Below are 25,793 nucleotides of genomic sequence, written 5' to 3'. Positions count from 1 at the left end.
GGTTGAACTGCACTTGCCAGTATTTCAGATCCTTCTACAGTCAAGAGATGACATGCTGTCATTTCTCATCTATACAGCACTCTGCTTCAGCCCTCTGAGACTCTTATGAATGAGTTGTCTTTAACTTTTGATTCCAGCTGAGACTCCAGCATCCATGGCTTCTCTGAGAGCTGCGGTCTGATCTTCAGTTGCTTGTGTAGGTTGTACATCACTGATCTTCAGGGACAGTGTCTTCTGTTCTTTGAATGAGGGTGTAATCTTAGCAAATATGAAGTTTGCTGTTGTTTCAAGCAGGGGAACTCACAAAAGAAAGTGAAGTTTTAGAAATGTCTGCTAAAGCAGACTTTTAGGTCGTTCTTGGAGGATACAGCTATATGGCCTTATTCAACCCAGTTTGAAGTCTACAAAAAAATCCCAGAACCTCAGCTGTAAAGCTGTTGTACAGTCCTCTTTAATGAAGAGAGAATTTGTAGATATGCCATGTGTTTGTGCTGCACAAATTCTCTACACAACATTCATCTTATAAAGCAGTGCACTGTTGTACTTAGTTTGCAGGGGTTAGGTAACAGGACTAAGTCACTGAAATTCTTTCTTGTACAGATATTTTCCAAAACAGATTTTGTTCTTCAGGCAGGAGTTACTAATGGCTCTTATCATGTGTAGGTATAGAGAGTTGGGATTAAACTGTAAAGATACCTGCCTTTTTACCCTGTTCTTTTGTGTGGAAGGAAAACAGTTAGAATACATTCCATAGTTTAAAATATTAGCATTGTTAGAGCCTTAAGATACGGGTTCAGTGAATAACTTCTGGAAGAAACAAAGTGATCTAATTATGTCATATATCCATTGCTTTTTGTGCTTGTCTTTCCTTTCCTTTCCTCTCTCTATAGTGCCTGTAGCAGGGCTTTAATCTTACTGTCTGACAGCTGTGTACTTTTATTTAAATCAGCTGGAACCTAAGCTGGGTTTGACAGCATTCCTTTCAACAGAGGCAGGCGTTTTAGTGGGAGTAAATTATTATAGAACTACAGACTTCCTCAGTCAGCATTTAAAAAAAAAAAAAAAAGAAAAAAAAGGGGTAAAAAGACTATTATTATGCTGCAGTGTTCAGAAATCCAAGAAACAGGTTTTTAGAGCGTATATAGTTTCTGCACATATGAATAGTGTGTGTGTGTATTTGACTTTTCCATGTTGTCCCAAAGATGTCATTAGTTTTTTTTCCTACACAAATATTGGTGGTTTCTTTTTTCAAGCATAACAATTGTTGGCCTGTATCAGACACCAAGGACCAAGTTATAGAATTATTCCTGAATTTTTGGACATGAGCTGAACATTAAGAAACTGCTTGAAATCAATGGGACGAGCAAATGCTTTAGTGATTCTGAAAATCTGGACATTTTTATAAAGTTTTCTAACTGTGAGTTTCAGCGTTTTAGGCGTACGTCAATCTTCAGAAGCTGGGCTTGTTAGCGTCTGTGGAAGGGGGTTGTGCTTTTGATGTGGCACACCCATTGACTAGTATCTTCCAGTATGCTCTCTAAATAACATCTCTTATTGCCCCTGTTGAGCATGCAGCAGTGGACTGGATGGGCCATTTGACTGACCCAGTAGGGCATTTATTGTGTTCTTAGATGAAAAGGAGAGCAACAAATAACAGGTGCAGGTTTGTGCCCTGACACAGAATAATTATATCAAGACAGGGGAACTTACAGTCATAAGACCAGAAATTGATTTTTAGAACGGACAAATAGTTTTATGAAGAGTCAAAACTGGTTTTGATTTTTGCAGATCTCAAGAGATTCTGTTTTAATAATTTAAGGCAAAATTCCCTTTTAACTTAAGTCCATTTTAACCTGTCGTCTCAATAAAGATGTCAGTGATAAAATGTTGAAAACTTTCTGCAAGAAAGAAAAAAGGTGATCAAAGATGTTGATAACCTTCTTGGAAGTTAACTTCCTAGGAAGCTTGTTAAGGAATGCATCAATGGCAGTTTGTAAAAATGGATGCAAAGCTTTTGTGCATACAACTCAACTACTTGTTCAGTGTTCATAATTTCACTGTCAAAAAAGGTGATATTTCAAATAATTGGGAGGACTGGAGGAGGAGGAACAACACAAAAAGAAATTTAGTATTCTAGATTAACTAGAAAAGTATGCAAAAGTTCTTGTGTTATTGTGAACACTGCTTGACAATGCTGTTCTTTTGTAGCTGAACTCGGAGACTATGATCCTGCTGAACATGTCCCTGAACTGGTGTCTGAGTTCAGGTTTGTTCCCTCCCAGACTGAAGAGATGGAACTAGCCATTTTTGAGAAGTGGAAGGAATGCAGGTACTAGATCTTCCAGTATATGCTAACCAGCTGTTTGCACTGATTTTTCTGTGAGAAAATGTATTAAGATGCTGCTGATGCTTCTTCCGTGGTCCTGTTCAGAAATGTAATTCTAATATCATTCTGTCATATTTTGTAAGAGGATGCAATGTGAAAAATGAAGCTTTTCAAAGGTCTGAGTTAAATGGTGAGGTGCAGGTTCTTAAAATGTAATAATTTTTCAGCAGTGGTTTCAGATTAAAACTTACAAAAGTGACATTGATGTTCAAAGCAAACAAATGTCAGCAGTGTTTGGGTTTTTCACGAACTTGCAGGAAGTTCTTTTCCTCTTTTCTATATACTGGTTTTTGCTTTCTGTGCTTTTTTCAGGCATCTTACCTAACAGCAAAATATTTATTTCAGGGGGCAAACACCAGCACAGGCTGAAACTAACTACTTAAACAAAGCTAAGTGGCTGGAAATGTATGGTGTAGACATGCACATAGTCAAGGTATGTTTAACCACAGCTTGGTGACCTTTGGTAATGATAATGCTAGCTTTGTCCTGCATTTCAACACTGGTTTTGCTTGGGGGTGTAGGGCGGGGGGAAATATTGTACTCATCTAAACTGTGTAACAAGTGATCTGGCTTTGCATCAACATTCTACTTTATGGTATACTTTTCTAGAAAGTGTAACTTTAGACTAAGCATATCTGCTCTGTGTTAAATATGTGATTGGTGTGGCAATATGTAGTACAGTTTGTATTTAGATTAAAAGCTACATGAAAATCATAACAATTAAGTTAAAACTGGCTGGGGTACAGTCAGCTACCAGCTGAAGAACTACAAGTAAAAATATATCCTGTGGAGAAGGAAGTGAGAGAAATACACAAGGAGGTCCTTATCACACAAACAAATCAAGAAACTAATTTTCCACTTTAGTCAGCCTTATTGAGGGGTTGCAAATTAGAAAAATCCATTGCATAAGATTATTGAAACACAAGAGTTTTGTTATATAAAATAAGCAGATGTATGTTTAATTGTAACATTGGGGCAAATAAGCTACATCACACTGGAGTAATTTGGATAAAGGGTCAAACATCAAAATGAACATAATCTTTATTTTGTGGCAATTAGGCAAGAGATGGCAATGATTACAGCCTGGGACTAACACCTACAGGAGTTCTTGTCTTTGAAGGAGACACAAAGATTGGTTTGTTTTTCTGGTAAGCTCTCTGATTGTATGTTAAGATGTATTTTAAATTTTTACTCTTTTGCTTCTTTTGCACTAGCCTTACAGTTGAAAAAGAGTACAGAATAGTACTAGTGCAAGTTTTACATATAATGTCATCTGGGCAGGTTTTTCATTAAAAAAATGTCTCTTTCTGCCCATCAGTAAGGACAAATGAAAAACAAATAAACCCAAAACCAGATCTGTATATAGTCAGGGGATATAGAGCTTCCTTTGTTTTTAATGAACATATGTGCTTCTTTATTTGTCAAGTACCTGAGGAATACCCCACAGTTTCTTAGAAGCTTTGTGATGAAATTTTGCAGGGCTTTATATTGCATAAAACACAAGGTGAAAAACCTAGCTAGCATATTTGGGACTGGGTACACAGGCATTCATGGATTCTTAAGTGCTTTATTCTCTTAATTCCCATCCAGTCTTTCAAAACTGTGTACAAAAAATAAGTAGGCAGATGATAAGATGAGATTTCATCATATGACTAGTTGTTTTGGGTTAACCCAGTCCAATTTTATATACTTCTCAGAAGAACACTCACTTTTTAGGAGAAATATTATCTGTGTGTCTTGTCCCTCTACCATCAATTCTGGGTATTTTTTTGGTGAGCAGGGAGGGGAGGAAATGGCTGTGGTTTTGTGTCATGTCATGCTTATGTTGTTCTGTTTGGCTGGGATTTTCTGAAACAGAGTCATCATAGGAATTGATCTGTGCTATATTGTACAGTGATTTTTATTTCTGTAATAAAGTAGTATTATTTTGGCCTGCCTTTGTGCCTTTCTGAGTTCAGTTCTGTGGGCTTGTGGAGGAGTAGGCAAGCAGGAGCATTTGGGTGCAGTTTGATTTCAGTTCAAGTAATTATTTTAAGTTCCAATAGAATTACCTCCTTAGAAGTTGCTGACTTCCTATCTTGAAGGTTTCTAATTAAATGTTAAATTTTGAAGTGATACGTTGATATCCGCACTATAATCAAGCTACTGCATGAACTTAAAACACCCACAAAACCAGAAAAAAAAAATCTGGTAGAAAGACTTGGATCAACGCGTTGAACGTACCTCTCAGTGAGTTACTAAGATAGTTTGACGTAACTTGCTTTTTCTGTTCATCTTGCAGGCCAAAGATAACAAGGCTTGACTTCAAGAAGAACAAACTCACTCTGGTAGTTGTTGAAGATGATGAACAGGTAGATAACTGTCTGCTTAGTTATGTCTCAGTCTTGATTATACAGTACTAGTTTACATACTCCTGGTCTCCTTTAAGTTTTGAGAATTAACATGGATGCCATGCAAGACTTTTGGTTGTTAGTTGGGGAGGGGAGGGGAATGGAATGGAGGGGCTTAAGTATAAAATAAATAGGCTGAATTACTTTTATTCTCACCCTATTTTTAAAAGGGAAATACCTCGTGAAACTAGTGTACACCAGATAATTTGGAAACTGTGCATTGTGCAAGAAAGTTTACAAAAGGGCTATGTACCACGTTTAGGGGAATGAATTCCTTAAGCAAGTGCCAGAATTGTTCCCATAGGAAGAAATTGCTCAGAGCTGAAATAACAATAATGTGAGCATTGATAATTTGAGGAAATTGGATTTGGAAGCGAGGCCGTGTTAGCGTCATTGAGAAGTACTTTCCTGTTATAACGATGTCTTTAATTTGTATTTCTTCAGAGGTTTGACTTGTTAAATATATGAGCTCTAGTGCTTTCCAATTTCAGACAATGGAGCAGTTGTTCATTACAGCTTCTGAAAAGGTGTAAACATTTTAAACATTTAAACATTCATTTCAGTAGTCATCAAAAACAATTTTTATTTGGCTTGCATTGGATCGTAGCTTTGGCTTATTCAAGCCCCTTGTAAATTGTCAGTGTGCTTTGTGTGCTTTAAGGGAAAGGAGCAGGAGCACACTTTTGTCTTTAGACTGGATCATCCCAAAGCCTGCAAACATTTGTGGAAATGTGCAGTGGAACATCATGCCTTCTTCCGGCTCCGAGGTCCTGTCCAAAAAAGCTCAAGTCGATCAGGCTTCATTCGGTTAGGATCCCGGTTCCGATACAGGTCAGTGTCATCTGTGATTTAGCCCATACCTTCTGTCATTTCTTGCTTTTCTGGAATTATGCATGGAAACAGGAGGGAACTTGGTATTCATTCACCTAGGACATAGAGAGCAGTGAAACTTGCAAACTGAGTGAATTTTATTATTAGTTTTATGAAATTGTATGGATTTTCCCCCTCCGTTTTTCTGATATATCTTTAGGTGATTCTGGTCCAAAGGTTTCTCAAGGTTTATGTTCCTTACATAGCATCTGTAGTATGTTGTGTTTTATAGGCCACTTCATCTTGAAAGCCCACCCTTTTTAAAACCATACCGTAGAGGATTGAGGATTGACTTGCACAGTTGGGACATTGCAAGTCTTTTGACTCCTGAGTTTCCTGACTGTGTGACGGTAGTGCTTCAGAAGCCTAAGATCATGCCCATTCCATGTTAGGCTCTACCAGTGCATGGACAGACTTCTCAATGGCTAGTGGGCTCAGACCAGTCTGCAGGATACTGTCTGTTGCCCCACCAGAGTTGGTGAGAACATATGGAAGGGGGTGAGGTGTGACCCCAGGCAGCACGCATGTACTTTGCTTCCATTTCCAGCAACTGTAGCAATACGTCAAGTCTGCTTTGGGAAGGATCAGTGGTACCAAGGAGTCAGCAGAACAGGAGGCTGCTACTGCCTTGCGGCAGACTCTGGCCAAATTTGGGGAAAAAAGACTTGCCTGGGAACAAGAGGATCTAAATGCTGGATTTTAGTCCTATTACCATCTTTCCTTATGACCTTTGGCAACATACCTTAAGCTTTACTCTCCTAGAATTTTTAACCTCTCCCAAACTGCGTGGACTGTGACCACAGAAATACATAAAGGGCAAATGTGATTTTTCAGCAACTTAATGTTTTAAGGCATCATTGCTTCAGCCTTTTGTCTTGGGAAAATAGGGTGAAGATTAGGATGTTTGTGAAACTCTTTCCCTTTTTTGTGAAAGGCCTTTGGAGTTGTTAAGATCAGTATTTTTTTAATAGAACTGGGTTCAGGTTATTAAGCTATGATTTCAAAATAGAAATGTGATGTTTTGATGAGCAGTGTCTGTATTCTGTCATTAAAAGCAAGCCATTTATTTTATTGGTTTATATTTTTACATGGCATTGTTAGTGGGAAAACAGAATATCAAACGACCAAGACCAACAAAGCCAGGAGATCAGCATCCTTTGAAAGAAGGCCCAGCAAGAGATACTCAAGACGAACACTGCAAATGAAAGGTAAAAGACCTTCTGTTCTGGGAAGTACAATCCACTGTAAGAATCAAGTAATCGTATCCTTCAAAAGTTCTGTGTAGGGATTCTTCTGTAGCTGTTTGCCCTTTTCTTGAGTTTTCAAAATTAGTTTTCTTAGACTTATTTGGGACACCATATATATTTATCAGAAAAAGCTTTTGTCCAGAGCATGTCATCCTAGCTTGCCTAGCAGGTAAAACACCCACTAATATTGCATAATAGGCCTCTGCATGAAGATCGAAAACTTGGGTCCAGGGAACAGCAATATATTAGTGATAATATTTGAAACTTATTAATCAAGTTTGAAATTTGTCAATGAGATTTTGTCATGGTTCTTAGGAGTTGCACTCTGTTGTCACAACCTTACAGCGCGTGATACCTTTTCTCTTATTCCCACTTGCATAGGGTCAAGTGGGAATTATGCTTCATGCATGCTTTTAGATTATTTGGTTTTAAATCCAACGTTTTGGTTTGCTGTTCAGATTTTTTTTATTCTATTTTTCTAATTTAGAATTTCGGTTTTTGCACATTCTACATGGGATACATGCAACTTTTTCTCTTTTAGTTGCCTACTTTTAGGCAGTGCTAGACTACTTTTATTAATAATATACTTGGTTTTTAACTGATAACCTAATTATATTGTTAAATTTTAATTAACACTTTCTGTTTTTGCAGCACATGCTGCTAAACTTGAAGAAACAAGGTAAGATGCATTCCAACACTTAAATTTCTCTTTGATGTTTGCCACCTGTACTTGAGCACGTCTGCAGGAGGAGGTTATAAAATTAGTTAAATGTAGAGAGCATTAACCTCTTGACTGTGGTTTTGCTGTGGGTTTTGTGTTTGTTTGCTTTACACAAAACCTCCTGTTCAAAGCTCCTGTATTGCTGTCACATAGAGGATTTTGCCAGACTTGCTTACTAGCAGGCAAAGAGGTTTTGTGACTAGCTATGATTCTTGGTGGATATGAGCTATAGTTCTGTGTGTTGCCATGTAAAGAGATTGGGTAAAAGCGTGCGAGGGTGTCTTCTTTCCAAAATCTGCCTACTCTGGCTGTGTGACTGGAATACATAAGTGAAGGTCAGAGACAGGGAAAATATAATAAAATAAATATTTGAAATATGTTGATGATTTTATATTCTGTACTATACTTGCATTTATTTTCATATACTGAAGTATTTATTTTATATATTTATCCAAAATTATTCACAATCAACATTGAGAGGGAGGCCTTTTGGTTCTTTATTTCTATACATAGAGTTTGCACGTGTAAGTTCATACTTGGTGTTGCAATGTAAAGTACTCATATGAATCTGAATCATACAGTTTTCAAACTCTTCCCTGAAGGAAGAGAGGAAACCACGTTCTGATGAATTGCCTGGTAGCAAAGGAAGTAGGTCACTCGGTTCTGGTGTTGTCCTTTGCCCTAATAAATTGTAAACACTGCAGCGATCAATTGCAACCAAATTCTTTTTTAAAAGTAGGTACTCATAGATGTTAAGCATCAGGGCAGTCAGGAGCTGGGTAAGGAATGTAAGGAAGTAACATTTCAAAACTAAGGTGTAATACAGCCCTGTGTTTTATGTTTGTAGCAGCAGGGTTGTTTCTCATGTGAGAGGGGGGAGAAAGTCTAGGAATTGTCTAAGGACAAGGCTGCACTTACTTTAATAGAGGTCTGTCTTTGTGACCTCCTGTATTGTCTCTTTTTTTATAAAATGGGAAAGTACTCTTCAAAACTGGGTACCATTAAAGTGCTTAAAGTTCCTCTCATGCAAGATGTGACTGCCTGATAAATTAGTGCTATTGACATGCTGTGTTGTCATGCCCTTCTCCGAGTTTCATGCTGCTTAGGTCATTCCGAGAGTGGGAAGAGAAACTTCATCTGCAGTTTCTCCTTCTGATAAGACGGCGGTCTTCTGATCTGTGCCTAGGTGTGGCACTGTTATGTTAGTCTCCAGAGCAATCTATGCCATTTCTGAAACTCTACACTTGAGCATTGGTAATTTAAATGCATCATGAAATATGTATGTTGTTCCAGTCTTTTGTTTTAACTCAGTACAGGGGAATGTGCTAGCCACAAGGCATTCCATAATATTTCTGTTAAATGTGCACTGTTCTGTGGTAACCTCCACATTCTCTCAATAAAGCAGGTGCAAAGTTGGGAAACAGGCAAGAAACAGCTTGTTTGCTCTTGACATGATCGTATTTAAGTGGATAGCTATAGTGCAGACTGTAAATGGAAAGATTAATGGGTCATAGGAGACTGGAACCATTTTTTAAAATATTAGGAGTCTGGGAAAAAAGTTTGCTTTGCCTGAGATTTATAATGCATAGTTATTGTTAATAAGGCTATTATTAAAGGGTGTTAATGCTTTTAAGTCTCTCGAAAATGTGAAATGTCTTTTGCAGATTCAGAAATCAACAGGAATAGGGATATGAGGTTTAATTTATTAAATATATTAAATATTTCATAATATGAAATTATTAATAATGCTGTGCTGAGCTGCTGTGCCCATAATTTCAAATGGCTGCTTTTAAGACTCGAAAGCAGTAATTTATAGAATCATAGAATCATAGAATCGTAAGGGTTGGAAAGGACCTTAAGATCATCTAGTTCCAACCCCCCTGCCATGGGCAGGGACAGCTTGCCCTAAACCATGTGGCTCAAGGCTCTGTCCAACCTGGCCTTGAACACCGCCAGGGATGGAGCATCCACAACCTCCCTGGGCAACCCATTCCAGTGCTTCACCACCCTCACTGTAAAGAACTTCTTCCTTATATGTAGTCTAAACTTCCCCTGTTTAAGTTTGAACCCATTACCCCTTGTCCTACCACTACAGTCCCTAAGGAAGAGTCCCTCCCCAGCATCCTTGTAGACCCCCTTCAGATACTGGAAGGCTGCTATGAGGTCACCACGCAGCCTTCTCTTCTCCAGGCTGGACAGCCCCAACTTTCTCAGCCTGTCTTCATACGGGGGGTGCTCCAGCCCTCTTATCATCCTCGTGGCCCTCCTCTGGACTCGCTCCAACAGCTCCATGTCCTTTTTATGTTGAGGACACCAGAACTGTACGCAGTACTCCAAGTGGGGTCTCACAAGAGCAGAGTAGAGGGGCAGGATCACCTCCTTCGACCTGCTGGCCACGCTTCTTTTGATGCAGCCCAGGATATGGTTGGCTTTCTGGGCTGCAAGCGCACACTGCCGGCTCATGTTAAGCTTCTCGTCAACCAACACCCCCAAGTCCTTTTCTGCAGGGCTGCTCTGAATCTCTTCTCTGCCCAGCCTGTAGCAGTGCCTGGGGTTGCCCCGACCCAGATGTAGGACCTTGCACTTGCCTTGGTTAAATTTCATAAGGTTGGCATCGGCCCACCTCACAAGCGTGTCAAGGTCCCTCTGGATGGCATCCCTTCCCTCCAGCGTATCAACCGAACCACACAGCTTGGTGTCATCGGCAAACTTGCTGAGGGCGCACTCAATCCCACTGTCCATGTCGCCGACAAAGATGTTGAACAGGACCGGTCCCAGCACCGATCCCTGAGGGACACCACTCGTTACAGGTTTCCAACTGGACATCGAGCCATTTACCGCAACTCTTTGTGTGCGGCCATCGAGCCAGTTTTTTATCCACCGAGTGGTCCATCTATCAAATTGATGTCTCTCCAATTTAGAGACAAGGATGTCATGTGGGACAGTGTCGAATGCTTTGCACAAGTCCAGGTAGATGACATCAACTGCTCTGCCGCTGTCCATCAGTTCCGTGGCTCCATCATAGAAGGCCACCAAATTGGTCAGGCAGGATTTCCCCTTAGTGAAGCCATGTTGGCTGTCACCAGCCACCTCGTTGTTTTTCATGTGCCTTAGCATGTTTTCCAGGAGAAACTGTTCCAAGATTTTGCCAGGCACAGAGGTGAGGCTGACTGGTCTGTAGTTCCCCGGGTCTTCCACCTTCCCCTTCTTGAAAATGGGGGTTATATTACCCTTCTTCCAGTCATCGGGAACTTCACCTGACTGCCAGGATTTTTCGAATATGATGGACAGTGGCTTAGCAACTTCATTCGCCAGCTCCTTCAGGACCCGTGGATGGATTTCATCAGGTCCCATGGACTTGTGCACGTTCAGGTTCTTAAGATGGTCTCGAACCTGATCCTCTCCTACAGTGGGCCTAAGGTCTTCGTTCTCGCAGTCCCTGCATTTGCTTTCCAAGACTTGGGTTGTGTGGTCAGAGCATTTGCTGGTGAAGACTGAGGCAAAGAAGTCATTAAGAACCTCAGCCTTCTCCAAATCCATGGTAGCCAGTTCTCCTGATAGCTTCTGGAGAGGGCCTACATTGTCCCTAGCCTGTCTTTTATTTGCTACGTATCTATAGAATCCTTTCCTGTTATCTTTTACATCCCTTGCCAAACTTAATTCTAGCTGGGCCTTAGCTTTCCTAACCTGGTCCCTAGCTTCTCGGGCAATGTTCCTGTATTCTTCCCAGGCCGCCTGTCCTCGCTTCCACCTTCTATAAGCTTCTTTTTTCCCTCTAAGTTTCCTCAGCAGCTCCTTGTCCATCCATGGAGGTCTCCTGGCCCTCCTGCTGCACTTTCTTCTAGTCGGGATGCAACACTCTTGAGCACGTAGCAGGTGATCCTTGAATACCAACCAGCAGTCTTGGGCCCCCCTGCCCTCTAGGACTGTATCCCATGAAACCTTACTAAGGAGGCTCCTGAAGAGGCCAAAGTCTGCTTTCTTGAAGTCCAGGGCAGTGAGCTTGCTGCACGCTCTTCTCACCGTCCTGAGGATCTCAAACTCAACCATCTCGTGATCACTAGAGCCAAGGCTGCCCTGGAGCGTTACATTTCCAACCAGTCCCTCCCTGTTGGTGAGCACAAGGTCCAGGATGGCACCTCTCCTCGTCGGCTCCTCTACTGCTTGAAAGAGGAAGTTGTCTTCCACACAATCGAGGAACCTCCTGGATTGCTTGTGCCGGGCCGTACCTAATTCAGTCCATTAGAGATTATATGCAGAAGAAACTAATGAATTTTTCTGGTAAACTTTGAGATCTGAAACTTCTAATCAGAAAAGTCTTAGATGTGGAACAAATGTAGTACCTGCAGCATGTAGGTGAGGTTTTGACAATGTCACATTTTACTGAGTGTTTAAGTAAAACTATATTGGTTTTGCTTTAAAAGTGCCCCGCCTTACTGCTGAATCAGGAAGAGTTTCTAAACCAAACTGGTTCAGGAAAGGGAGAGGGAAAAACTAGATGAATTACAGATAAACTACAGCTTGAACAAATAAAAAATAACGTGATACCTTTAGTTTACCTAGAATGAGGCAACTGACCTAAACCAAAAGTTATTAAGGGTTCTTTTGAGAACAGTTAAGTACTTTGGAAAGATCTTCGTTAGACTTGGTGTTTCTTTCTGAAAATCCTTACAATTCTGCCTTGTTAATCTAATTCTGATTTAAATTCTTTTTTGTCTTTCAGTACTGCAAACAATGCAGTTATACACCAAACTAATGGATCGCAAGTAAGGACTCTTGTAAAAGGCAGTTTTCATGTACTGCAACAGATTTGAGGATTTTTTTTTTTTTATTCATTCTTAAAATCCAGTGATTGACCAACTGAAAGTTACAAACGGTTAGCTACTAAATTGCATGCCAAGAAATGACTACTAATTTACAAGAAAGATAATCAGTTAATCTAGTTGGAGTAAGAAAGATACTGCATGCTCCAGTACCATAGAAACTATGCTATTTATAGATACAGATTTTCATAGGTACACAAAGTACCTCTGTGTGAGGGTTGTAATTATCCAAACCCCATTAATTCTATATCCTCAGTAACCTTAAAAAAAAAAAAGGGGGGGGAGGGGGGTGTGGCGTGTGTGCAATTCATCAGCACCTATGCTGATTCCTGGTTGCAGTATTTTTTTAACTCTAAAAGGGAGATGCACCTGCAAATTTAAGAATACACTGTTAGCAAAAGTTCAGTGTTTTCCCAGTTTAAGAGAGAAATCGGAGGCTCTTGTCCCTTCACACACAGAATACTTTGTTTCACTGAAAAGGAATGTTAGCGTGAAGTAATTCTCCTTCCGAGTATCAAAAAGCAGGACTTGGAGTTTGGAAAGACCCTGTCTCTTTGTGGTGCATACTGTGCCCAGCCTTTTGCCTTCTATGCAAACTTCTAGGAGTTGTTTTCTTGTGAGCAATTACATTTCAAATGGCAGTCCAAAGGCTCACAACCCAAAGGTGCTGGCTGTTACTGCAAAATTACCATCACAGAAGGAAAGCATTACTGCATGAATTTAAAAAGGACACAGCAGGCTATAGCTTCTTAGTGAAACTTTTGAGCAGCATTGGATTCATTATGGTCCCAGTATGCAGTACTGGAAAAGACTAGGCATAGGTATCCAGTGCTGTGGAAGTAAGGGAAGACAGCAGCCTTCCTTTAGCTTGGTGCTTAAGGAGAAGTGATGACATGTTGTGCTACGTGTAATGTGTCATCGCTTCATTAATGTGTGTATAGTAACTTACTTGTTTATATTCTGTCTCCAAAGAGCTGGAATGCAAAGCCAAACCTACCTGTCCTAACAGCGGTTCCTTCTGCCCCAGTCTTAGTGGAAATAGAAAACCTCCCAAGGAGCCCAGGAGCCAGCCAGCAAGACAAGAAGTGGTACGTTCTGCTTTTCTGGGAAATTAGTTCTGCTTGCTTATGCATGATACAGTTGGCTGTTTCTTTATCTGCACTTAAATAAGCTGCCATCCTTGTATCTTTAATGTAAGTTGACAGTCAAGTTAGTGATGATGCAGCTGATTTGTTGCTGTGAATGTAGAGTGGGGAGGTGAGGACAACAGGCTCAGTCACTGCTAACCAAAAGAAAATTTGTCCTGGGGGTGAATAAATGATGAAATCAGCAACAGCATTTTTAAGTCTTGGAGAGAGCTTGGTCCTTCTCATTTGCCCTTTTCTTGGTATCACGGGGCTCAAGGACTTACCTTGATCTTTAAGAAAATGCAGAACCTTGTAAACCACTATTCTTGTGAATCGTCTTTTGAGCCTTGTGAAATGGGCAAGCTGACTTTTTTCATTATCCTGGATAGAATGGGAGCTTGAGGAAAATGACACAAGCAGAAGATAAGAGCTTTGATTTCATGTAATCAGACTATTTGTTTTATGACTGGATGCGTCTCAAAATGAGGGTGATTTGTTTGAAGATCAATGTACATATAATTTATCTGAAAGTAGTTTTACACTGCAAAGCTATTTCAAAGCCAAAACTGACATATATCAACCCAATACTTGTGCACATGTCACCTTAAGTTTTTCAGCTTCTTGTGCATTCAGAGGCAGTATGGCTTCTCCTTGAAGGGTAATTCTGGCTTCCGGGAGGCTCCAGGAGCAGCAGTAGCAGTGATGAAATGGAGCAACACAAAAGCTCTTATCTTCAGCAGTTTCAGCTGTCAAGAGAAAGGTCCTTCTCCCATTGTCAGGCGTATGAACCTACTTTGCTGCAGTATCTCTTAAAAGTATATGATATCTGTTTCTAACAGTGCAAGGACAAATGTACTTCAGTTTCACAAATCTTATTGATTTTAATCTTTAGACTTCTAATCCCATGGATTTTGGATTATAAGGGGGGTGGTAATTCTGCTTTGTGTTGCATTTTATTGAAGTTTCAGTCAGAACATATGATCAATGCTGTGTTTTTTTTCTTTCTTTTGCCCTTGATTTATCTAGTATCTGAAATCTGTGCTTGTCTATGATGAGATCCTGTTGATCACTCGATTCCTTCCATGGTGGTGGGTGAAAGGTGGAGGTTTCTTTATTCTTCAGCATTCTCAGTATGGTCTTGTTTTTATTCCTTTGGTCTAATTGCAAGACGTATGCTAGAAAATGGTATTTTCTTTGGTGCAAATGTTTGACTCTTGCTCCAAACAGCTCTTCTTGGGTATCTGATTTGTGCTTTTGTTCTTGCTAGTATTTGCAAGGCTTCTGTTGCTTATAAAACCCCACTGCTTTTGTTCAGAAGCAGAGGACTCTGTAGCCAATCTGTTTCAGTTTTGGTCTTGGTATGCCTGTTTTAGGATTAAGAACTTGAGCCTGTCTGTCTTAATATTGTCAAGGAATCTAAGCTTACATGCCAGCTGCTGCAATATGTAGCCTTTCTGTAGAAGAGTGGTAAATATAAAATACACCTGCTCGTAACCCAAAACAGCATGCCATAAAGAAAACAAGCTTCTTGGCAATGGATGCATTTTAACTGAGAGTATGCATGTGTTACGTTTCGTAGAGACATACCTTTATTATTGAAGGCAGTTGTCTTTTGGCAAAAAGGTTTTAATGTGTTCAGAGGTAACAGTACTGCCTGTAATAAGGGGCAAATACAGCTGTAGGAAGAAGACAACAGTTTGAAGCTGAGTCAGCAATTGAGCTACATTCTGGTTTCCTAGATGGGAAGTGGGGTTAGGTTAATATAATTACCAGAACATATGTATTTATTGCGGGGGCTGTGACTTGACTATTGCGCCTTCAAGTCTTGGTGTCTCAATGCTGCTAACAAGATCTCTTTTCAACTGCTACTGTCGTTAATTGGCCTGTTTCTGCATGAGTTATCTTTGCTTTCTGTCAGAAAAATAGCCGTCTTTTAGAGAGAGTTTGCCAAGGATTGTTGAGAACACCAAAATCTTTTGGACTGGGGATTTTTTTAGATGGTTAGATTGAAGGGCTTTAGAAGTAGGGTCCTGACCTCATGAGTTTCTGTATGCTGCTTGGCAGATGCCTGTATTGGCTACCTTGCAGCTTAGATTCCTTCCTAATGTCAATGTTTCCTTTAATTTGAAATGTTAATGCTGCAGCTGCCAACAGCAATTGTGCCAGATTGTAGAGAGTACTTTGGCAGATAGGAAGGATTTTCGGGTTTTTATTTTTTGTTTCTTTTTTCCATTCCTGTAAAACTGTCTGTATAGGAAAGCTGGTCTGCATGGTCTGAAAATTGTCTGGAATATTAACCGCAAGGCTGGGAAGCCTAAAACACAATCACTGTCTTTCTAACTTTAATCTTTGCTCAAGAAGCTGTTTCTGTGCTAAGATAGGACAGGAGACAAAAGTGTAATATTTTTTTCCTTGCTGTGGAATAAGTAGGGAATTTTTAATTTTTTTTTTTTTTTATTTTATTTTTTGATAGTGGATGTAGCTTTCACTTAACTACTGAAATTAGAAAAACATGGAAAATAATGTAACTGTTGAGGACTGGAGCCTTCAGTATTTGCAGGTCACTTCCTCAGCATATTTCACAAAAAAACAAATCTCCGAATTTACCCATGGGGTGACCTTTATGTAAATCCTCTCTTTTCTAAAGGAGGACTATCCCTGAGCATTAATCATTTACTGCTGTTGTGATCCTGCATGCTTCTCTGCTTCCCTGCCTTAATATGTGTGATCTTCCCACTCATGCGCTGGCTGCTTGGCTGCTCTGGCAGGGCTGGGACTGTTAAACCAGGCTTTCTGGATCATGAGAAGGTGGAATTTGAGCTGGGGGCTCTCCAGGACCTCTCTAGATGAACAGCAACAGTGCTTCTACTTTGTTTAGATTTGGGTCATTAAACAGCAAATTTTGCACTGAACTGAAGGAGTAAGTTTGTTTTAGGAATTTCTTTGCTTGATTAGTTTATGGTTATTTGATACCTGACTGTATCTTGCATCAGCCTCTCCTAAAACATACCAGTGAAAGATCCTAGTGCAACATGGACAACGGTTAACAATTCATTGTCCATTTTTTAAAGTCTTTTACAATTCAGCGGTTTCAGTCAATTTCTTATCCCTGCTGCTGTGGAGATACTTGTGCCTAAAGCCTTACAGCTTCATGCCTCCAGCTAAGGGCTCCTCATAAAAATATTTTTCAAAACACTGTTTCAAGTGATTAGTGTTCTCCCCTGCTCCTTTTCCTCGCTTTTGGAGGGCTTTATTCCATCTGTGGTGTAGACTGGCCATAGCTGTGCACAGGATTTCTATGGTTTTGATTTTAGGAACTAAAAATTTAATATTTACAAACCATTATGTCCCCATATGCAAAATTAGAAAGCAAGGTCTTGGTTTGTATTGCGATCTTCTTAAAAATTGTTCTTTTCCCAACTAAGTGTATATTAATCACGTATAGCTACAATCAGCTTCTTCAGTACTATTTAGTCCCTTAGTAACCTGAATTATGAATTTGTGTGTGCTCTACTCTATGCTCCCACATGATAACGCTCGCTTTCCTGAGTTTCTATTTCCTTCTTTTTTTTTTTTTTTTGTTAACTTGCATTAGAATCTACATTTTCCAGTGACTTTGAAAACTATGCTTGTTTCAGGTGTACATTTAGAGCTGCCACTTAAACCCTTTCAGCTTCCTGCAAATAAAATGCACTGTATACTTGGGAGGTCTGTTCCTCCATCATGTTATCTTCTCCCATCTGTAAAATGCGCATGGTTCTTGCTCAGTTTTGTGAAGTGCTTTGAAATATGAAGTGCACTTACATTTGGTAAGTGTAGACAACGTATACATGGGATTGCTTAACTTTTTGTTTTAGACTTCTTTAAAAATGTGCATGGTACTGAGCAGAAAAGGGGTTTATTTGACAGTGTCGTCATGTACACATGTCTTTGCATGCTTCCTTCCCTCAGTATTTACCTTCCAGCAATGCCCATTTTCCTTGCCTTTTTGCATCAGTCTGTTTGTCTTTACCTTTGCCTTACTTTTCTGCCCTCTTCCTCATCCATACCTGTTTACTAATTGTGCCCCCTCCCACTCCTCAATAATCCAGGCCCTTTGACGCTGCTGACTGCTGTCACCGTGGTGGAAGCCCGTGGGACGCGTGGGCCCCGCCGAGGACCCGCGCTGCGGAGGGACAGTACACCGCTTTTGTCCATGAGCGCAATGTGAAGAATGCAGGAATGCATAGCGGTGCTGGGACCTATGCTGTCCAAACCACCATGACCAGTCTCTGAGACGTGGGCCTGTCTGGAGCTTGAGGCTGCTGTCTAGCACAGGCTGGGAAAATATGTTTTGAGCTGTCTCTAAGATAAGGACAACGGACCCAAGGCTGACTATAGAGGGGGGAAAAAAGCTTTTATTGCAAAGGCTCTGAGTGTTGTGCTGTTGGTATATAGTCTTTAAAGAAAAAAATAACATATAGACCAAAAGCTGCCCATCACTCTTAGATTAAAAAGAGTATATATACATCTTTTTAATTGTGCTAAGGTTTTTCTTAATCATGGAAAGATTAATATTTTATTTTTAGGTGGGTTTAACTTCAAGTGCCATGCAGGAAGTCAGATTCGTAATAATGCTACACGTGGAACTAGTGGGTTATAACATGGTTTCAAAACATCTTAGGTAGAGGATGGAACTGCCCCTTCTTTCGAACCATGATTATTTAAAAATATCTAAGATAAATGGTTGATCTGAAAACTAACCTTTTATTTTTTTTTAACAAGTCCTCTTCTGAAAAATATTCTTTGGAAACAGAATAGAATTATTTTAACTTTTTAAGAATAAAATTATCAGAACTCCTGGAAAGGCGAAGAGTAATTTCATTTTTTTTTTTTTTTTTTTTTTTTTTTTTTGGTTTATACAGATTTTTCTTTTTTTGTTTCCTGCTGTGCTCCAGTTGAAATGAAACCAAAATATTTCCTGACAAACACCGGTCCTGTCATATGATTCATGAGGTTAATAATTAAGTCAGAGATTATGTCTCCAGCTTCATGGCTCGTTGGTATTCTCAGAGGCCATTAACAATGTGAAGAACTACCTGTACCATTGAACACACTGTGTTTTCTAAAGTTAGCTGCTTTCAAATTCCAATATTATTTTCCTATTTAAAAAAAAAAATAGGAAAAGTTGTGGTAGAGTGCTTTTAAAATTCACTTATATTGGGTTCTTAGAATAAAGAGGTTTGGAATGATTTTAAAGTTGTTTAAATAAGTTTCAAATTGCCACAGAGACCAGAAAAATGAAAGACTAGTTTTCAGGTATCCAGCCCTGAAAATCCAAGAGAGCAACTCTCAGCCAGGACATGACTTAATATTGCATGAGATATTTTGGCCTACTCATCCTTGCATCTGTCAGGGGAAAGAGGTTGCTAGTGAAATATGAGTCTGATTTACAACTCTGCTTAAAAAAAGAAAGTAAATAAGAAGGATATGCAAGCTACATATTAAAGATCTGTGGGATCTGCAGAGATGATTAGAACAATCTCTTGGGCTGGTTTTAGTTTTAGATTTTGCAAGGTGAATGTTGTGAGCTTTTGAAGCAAAGCAAAAACTATTTGCTTATTGTTTATAAAGTTGCATAGGAATATGTGAATGAAACAGGTGTTTTGACTTTATCTTATAATTTCTGTGTAGATGAGGGAGAAGCAGCAACTAATTTGAGCGGAGGAATTTGGGATAGTTTTGTATTTAAAATGCAAGAGCGTTGTTGCAGTAACAAGTCACTGATTTATTGCAGAGTTTTAAGTTCAGATGTGCTTATGTAGTAGTCAGGCCACTACAAGTAGTGGCTGACTCCTCAGGTATCAGAGAAACTTTGTGTAGCTATCATAGAATTAAAGAATAATTGAGGTTGGAAGATGCCTCTAGAGATCATGTGGTCCACCCCTGTGCTAAGAGCAGGGTCGAGAAGAGCAGGTTGCTCATGACCATGCCAGCCAGGTTTTGAGTATCTCCAAGGATGGAGACTTCACACCCTCTCATGTTTGATCAACCTCACAGCAAAAAAGTTGTTCGTTTTTTCTCATGTTTAAGTGGAATCTCCTGTATTTCAGTTTGTGCCCATTGTTTCTTATCCTGGGCTCCCTCGAGAAGAGTCAGGCTATTGTCTTTACTCCCCCCATCAGGTTTTTTGAGCTTTCTCTTCTCCAGGCTGAACAGTCGCAGCTGTCTGGCCTCTCCTCCTGTGTCAGATGCTCCAAAGCCTTTGTCGTCTTCCTGGTCCTCTGCTGCTCTTTCTCTAGTAGGTCCACATCTCTCTTGTCCTGAGGAGACCAGAGCTGGGCACAGCACTCCAGGGGTGTCTCACCAGTGCTGAGTGGAGGGCTGGGTGTCCCAGCTGCCTCCAGTGTGCTGACTGTCGGGACTGCCCTGGGATTAACTGCAAGTTTGCTAATTAAAGCTCTGGGTAAAGTTTTTGTAGTAAATTTTTTGCATGACTGCAGAACTAGTTCAGATTCAGGGTAGGGGAAGCAACCCTGATTGCCTGAAATCCATCTGCCTTTAGAGTTGATCTGTTTTAGTATGGTGTATGTTGCACGCTTTTGCCACGTGGCTTTGATTCTTGCATACATCCTGAGGGTTGAATTTGCTCTGTGCTGAGCTTGTTTTACTGTGAATTCATTGACTTAGGGAAAGTTACTGTCCTGGTTTCCACTAGGGTAGGTGACAGCTCTTAATAGCAGATGGAGAAATTGTACCGCACTACAGCTAGCTGCATTTTTACAGGGACAGATCATGTGCTCTAGGAGTAGCATTGAGGAAACAGGTGGATGTCTTTCTAAACAGTGTGGTGGTGACAGATCTTTGCTTAATGTCCACAAAGGTTAGGCAGCCAGCACCTTTTCCTAAGGGTGTTTCCTTTCCTGTAGTTATTGGCTTGTGTATATTATGCTATGTTGGTATTTGGAATTATCTTCAAACAAATGGGAGACAGTAGAAGTCTTGGAACTTAGAACCAGACTCAGCCTGTTTAGTTAAAATCTGAATGAGTTTGAAGAGTCTCCATTTGTAGGATCCTACATCCCTAGGATTTTTTCTGTGCTTTCCTCACTTTAAAAGGAAAAGGAAGTTCATATTTCCGAATATTTTGCATTTCTGTTCAGAGAAAAAAAAATAATCTGAAAAGGTGACAGGCTTAAATTTACTGCTCTTCTTACCTTCAGGTACAACACTGAATGCCTCAAAATGAAGGAAATGAATAAAGGATTTCCTACTATTGTACTACCTTGCAGAGTCAGCATAAGAAACTATTCTGTGTCACTAACAGTTTGAAGAAATAAATGAGCTTGTGTGGTGCTCCACACTGTTTCAAATTTGGTTACTTGCAAAAGAATTAGCTCTTTTGCAGCAGACTCACATAGTTACTGTATTTTGCAGATTGTATTCCACAAACTGGAATGAATTACTGTTTTGCTTTTCAACTGGGAAATTAGAAAAAATTATACTCTTTGTAACTGTCAGCTTTCTCAGTCGCCTTATGCATTTTATACTGTATGGTACAATCTAATAGCAATGTATTTGTCAGGCAAAAAGAAGAAATAATGCAGTAGCTAACTCCCTTATCTGTGGGAGTTCCATGTAACAACTTCTATGTGATTTAGTAGTGGGTTGACAAACCTTTCCATGCACTTTGGCTATTCATAATTATTTGTATGGCTTGCACTCCCAGTATCTTTTATCAGCTTTACCTTCAGAATATTTCTTAAAATATGCTGATAGAAATTGATTCTGAAGATGTAAAGCCTGGCACTTACTACTGTGCAAAATTATCCCCTTGTAAGTGGATAGATACAGGAACGTGGAAAGCTAATGTCCATTTCATTCTTGAATACTGCCACCGACTGCTGTAGAAATCCTACTTTTCCTGGGAAGCCTTTTATTATTTCCCTTGTGTTTGGTGTGACAGTTCATTAGTGTTTTGTAAGAGAAGTCAGAAATTCTCTGCATTGTTAAAAATAGTATCTTATGCTTTCTACTTCTGTAGGCTGGCCGTTTATGAAGCCTATCAGGTAGTCTTCCTGCTGGTGCTCTGAAAGAGGGTAAAGAATCTGGGTGACCTCAATGTAATGCTCTCTGGGGAGCTTGTCTTCTGTGCCTGCAAATTCCAGTGGCTGAGGGTCTCCCTAGTATGACTTTCCTTTTGTGACTACCTATCTCAGGGTGGCTGAGTGGGTCTGAAGGCAAAATGAGGTCACTTCAAGGTCGCTTGAATCTTGCCTTTGGAGGCTTCTTTTGAGTCTGCCTAAAATGGAAAACGCTAGTGTAATTATCCTACCAATTTTCTAATTAAGATAAATTTAATTTTTCACTCATTTTCTCTCCACTGTGCTGCAATGTGAAGAAGATTACAGCACAAAGTGTTACGGGTGCTGTACATCACCTCTCTTACATGGAGTTCATAGGAGCTTATACCTGGTTCCTTCAGTATGTCGTGGCATTAGCACCTTTCTGTGCTGCAGGCAAAATCTGAACTTCTTATACTGGTTGTCATATTAAACATTTGGGAGGCTATTTAGAGAAAAATGTCGGAAAATAGGAAGAAAAATGATGGCTTCATGTGAAGATCATAAAACACACCCACTCTCATCCATAGGCATCCTCTGATAGTAAGATACGGGATTCAGTCTCTCTTTTTTTCCTTAATTGGGAGAGCATCTATTCTTGCCTGTTTCTTCTAATAGTTGAAATTCTCTGTATCCATCATACCTCTTTGCAAGACTATCTGCTGCTTGCTGTTTCCCATTAGTGGTGCACAGAGAGGCTGTACGGTAGGTGTGAAAGTTTCCTGTTTACTTTGTTGGTAGCTTCTTATTCCACTGCTTCAAGAGAATTAAGCAAGTGACCTCAGTTTGCCTCACAGCAATTAATTGTCTTAAGATGATTCATACATTATTAGCACTAAAACGGTGGTATCCTATAATCTGTTTCAGAGGTATATATTTAACATTGGAAAGATTCTTTTGGGTGCTTGAGCTGGAGGGAGGAGTTTTTTCCTGAAGCCTCTGGTGACAACACAGGACTGTTCCCAGGTTCCAGGGGCTGGAGGGAGGCATGGGGCATTAACCCAGTAGCGTTAAGGGACAAGTTGGTCTGAACTGTCAAATGGGAAGTGTCTCTGTCCATACATAAGGGTAAGTTCTGTTGTGGTGGGCGCTTGCATGGTATCATTGTTTTCATATTTGGGACAGGGCTTTCAAAAGGGACAGATTTTTCTTCTTAAACTAATAGTGCAACCAAACTGTATGTAAGTGTGATTGTTGATTGAAATGGGGGACAGTCAAACTGCAGTTGTGTGCATCGGTTGTCTGATCAACCATCATGTTCTGCAGCAGTTGTCGTTCCCATATTTGTTAGAGTTTGCTGTTAGGATAGCTTTAACTGTTCCTGAACTTCAAAGAGATGGATGAGATTCCTTACTGCATGTAAAACATAAGCATCATAGTGTAACTTTTGTTATTGTAATTGTTTTTCTCTTTTGTAAATACAGATGGTAGGACAGAGTAAAAAGGAGTTGTTTCCATTAGAAAGCAAAGGAGGTGAAACAAGTGATCCTAACAGGGTACAGAGTACATGCTATGGTTCACTTAAAATATTGTGATAGCTAAGGTTTCATTCATGTCTCTGCCCAAGTTAATAAAACCAAAACTAGTTATAGGTGTGCCTAACCATAGCATAGTGTCAGTGCAAAGCTATGCAGTGCCCCCTTCTGCCCTCTTTTCTGCTTACGAGTGTTGGGTGTAGAAATAGCTTTTTGTGAATAGTTTCAACTTCCTTCCCCCTGACTTTTTCTCATGTACAAGTTATAAAGCGTACCTTGAGTTTGTTAGAAAAACTTCAGATGTTTGTTCCAAAAAGTGTATTTAATGGATAAAACTTTCCTCCTCCTCTTTTAATGTTTTCCACTGCTGCGTGATGAAGAAGCAGGCAACATGGACCCGTTCTGTTATGAAGTTACTTCTACAGACATGAAATGTTGCCCTCTCCCTCCCCCCTTTTTTTTTTCTTAACTCAGTGAAAGCCACTGTCTATTAGTTACCTGAAACAGTTTTTACAGAATGTGTCTGGTTACCAAAAGACAGCTTGAAAATAGAGATTGCATGTGTTCAAGGTTTTTCTTGTTACAGAAGAGTAGTAACATGATTCTGCATATCTCTGCTCATCTTTCTACCTTTGCAGCATACCTTTTGTTGATTTGCTAGACAGCACAGAGTTGCCAGAAACTTGTGTTGATGATGCAGTAGGTCGTCCAGTTGTTGGCTTGGCAACAGGAGATTCAGAAGAGGCTGTTAATTGCCCCCATCCTGGCACAAAGGAAACTGCTGCTGAAAAAGCAGGCTCTGATCGTAAGCATACTCACAGATTTTTCCCTGTTATCATGATGTGCGGAGGCAAAGTTAACTGATTAGGTTGTTACGAGGTGGGTTCCTTACCAAAATCCAGAAGTGTTTTAGAAAGCTCCCTTAGATTATAATGCATAAAGGCAGTTTTACCCATAACTGGGACAACAAAGTCAGTCAGCTCTCCCTGTTTTAGCTGGAAGCAACTCATTTCCACAGGCAGAGGTGCAAGGAAAAGTCACAGTTCTTCATGGGATCTGACTTCAGCCACAGATACAGTGAAGTGCAGCCATCTAAGCGATTAGCTCTCGCTGTTTGCCCGTTCGTTGTGAGGATGGTTGGGTTAATGAACTTGAGGGGTGCAGAGTGTTGTGATTAGGTACGTCGAGTCTGTAGGTTTGGAGGTTGCATTGAAGGATGAGCAAGTAGCTTCCCCTAGCCCTATGCTTTCCCCCATAGGTTTAAAACCATATAATTAGTGTTCAGGAATAGTGCAAGTTACAAGCCATATAATTCCACAGTGACATTAGGAAGTTAATATCTTTTTTTGTCTTTTTCAGCATTTGAAGACACATTCCTAAACCTGAAACAGCTGGAGACAGAGCGCAACAGCCCCGTGCCACTGGAACGTCCCAACGTGAACATAAATGTGCAGGTACTTGGGCTTCCTTCCTTCTGGCTGCATCACTGAGCTTCATTTATATCATTCTGAGAAGTCTTCCGCTTACTTTGGGCCGTTTGCAAGATTTTAAAGAGTATGAATGAGTTATACTGAGGGATAGTAAAGGAAATACAAATGCTTTGTTATGTATAAACTTGTGCGTGACCAGGCAGTAAGATAAAGGTGGGGGCAGAGGTGCAGGTGCACGTGTGCAGACTGTGGCCTGGTGAAATTTTCCAAAATCAATGGCAGTAGAAGGCATAAACGCTTGAAACGTTCCTAACTTGTCTTTGTCTGTAGGTTACTAACTTCATGATGTTGTATAGTTCACCTTCTTTTTCGAGGAGGTTTGCTGCTTTCCTGGTGTTTTTCAGTTGCCTTTGGTAACCCTCCCAGCAATTGTTCTGAAGATTTGTTTTGAGTCAAGTTTGGTGATCCATCCCTTCTGTTAAGTAACCAGTTTTTACCTGCTTTCTGAAGTAGGTGCTAGTGTTTACGTAGAGGGAAGTGATGTGGTTTGATTTAGTGCTCTCGTAAATCCTTTTGAGCAAGTCAGGCTGCATTTCCACAGGCAACTAAGCCAAAGTACTAGCTTCAGTGCCCTGAACAGGATGAGGGCTCTTTTCTCCTTTGATCCTCTCTTACAACAGCAGTGAACTTTCATAGATTCACTGGTTATCAGACAACTGCACCCATGCAGGATGTTGGGTTTTTTAATGAGCTTTAGAAAATTTGGAATTTAGATTTCCCTTACTCTGCTTCCCTGGTGTTAAAGCTTTAGGTGCTTCACTGCACTTTGAACAAGCAAAGAGAGTAAAACACCTGCTAGCGTTATCTCTGCGTGTACTACCCTCCCCTTGCAGGGAGGCCCAAGGAGTTATCAAACTTTTGGTGAAACAGCTGTGATTTTTCTTGCTGCCTCAATAGTAAAATGAACCAGGTGCCAAGAGAGGTATTTAGCAGTACGAGTTTGGGCTAAGCCCATTCCTGCGTATTTGTCCTCCCCCTCCATGTGAGAGAAGGCTGCTGCGTTGTGTGCTTGGTGCTGCAGGCTGTTTGGCTCATGTCCCCTTTAAAGACTTGTCAGGGATGCCTTGTGCACCTCTCTGCTTGGTGAGTGCATTACAAAGATTAACAAGTCTCTTAAGAAGATTAGTCAGTAGCCTATAGGTCCTGGTATGCTGAAACACTG

General features: G+C 40.2%; 1 protein-coding gene across 1 annotated transcript in view; it reads left to right on the top strand.

Annotated features, from left to right (window-relative positions):
- LOC115608518 (band 4.1-like protein 5) overlaps nucleotides 1-18,071 on the top strand; it is a 40,916-nt gene extending 22,845 nt beyond the window's left edge. The window contains exons 8-17 of the mRNA XM_030487433.1: nucleotides 2,209-2,329; nucleotides 2,732-2,819; nucleotides 3,446-3,534; nucleotides 4,668-4,737; nucleotides 5,438-5,607; nucleotides 6,748-6,854; nucleotides 7,545-7,572; nucleotides 12,338-12,380; nucleotides 13,410-13,525; nucleotides 17,656-18,071. Coding sequence (XP_030343293.1) covers nucleotides 2,209-2,329; nucleotides 2,732-2,819; nucleotides 3,446-3,534; nucleotides 4,668-4,737; nucleotides 5,438-5,607; nucleotides 6,748-6,854; nucleotides 7,545-7,572; nucleotides 12,338-12,380; nucleotides 13,410-13,525; nucleotides 17,656-17,839 — 1,016 coding nt within the window. The 3' untranslated portion in view covers nucleotides 17,840-18,071. The remainder of the gene's footprint in view (nucleotides 1-2,208; nucleotides 2,330-2,731; nucleotides 2,820-3,445; nucleotides 3,535-4,667; nucleotides 4,738-5,437; nucleotides 5,608-6,747; nucleotides 6,855-7,544; nucleotides 7,573-12,337; nucleotides 12,381-13,409; nucleotides 13,526-17,655) is intronic.
- Nucleotides 18,072-25,793: the final 7,722 nt, after the last annotated feature.

Source organism: Strigops habroptila, chromosome 5, assembly GCF_004027225.2.
Source record: "Strigops habroptila isolate Jane chromosome 5, bStrHab1.2.pri, whole genome shotgun sequence".
Classification (NCBI taxonomy): Eukaryota; Metazoa; Chordata; class Aves; order Psittaciformes; family Psittacidae; genus Strigops; species Strigops habroptila.
The sequence above is the reverse complement of the archived record's forward strand: the minus strand, read 5'-3'. Positions and strand labels throughout refer to the sequence as shown.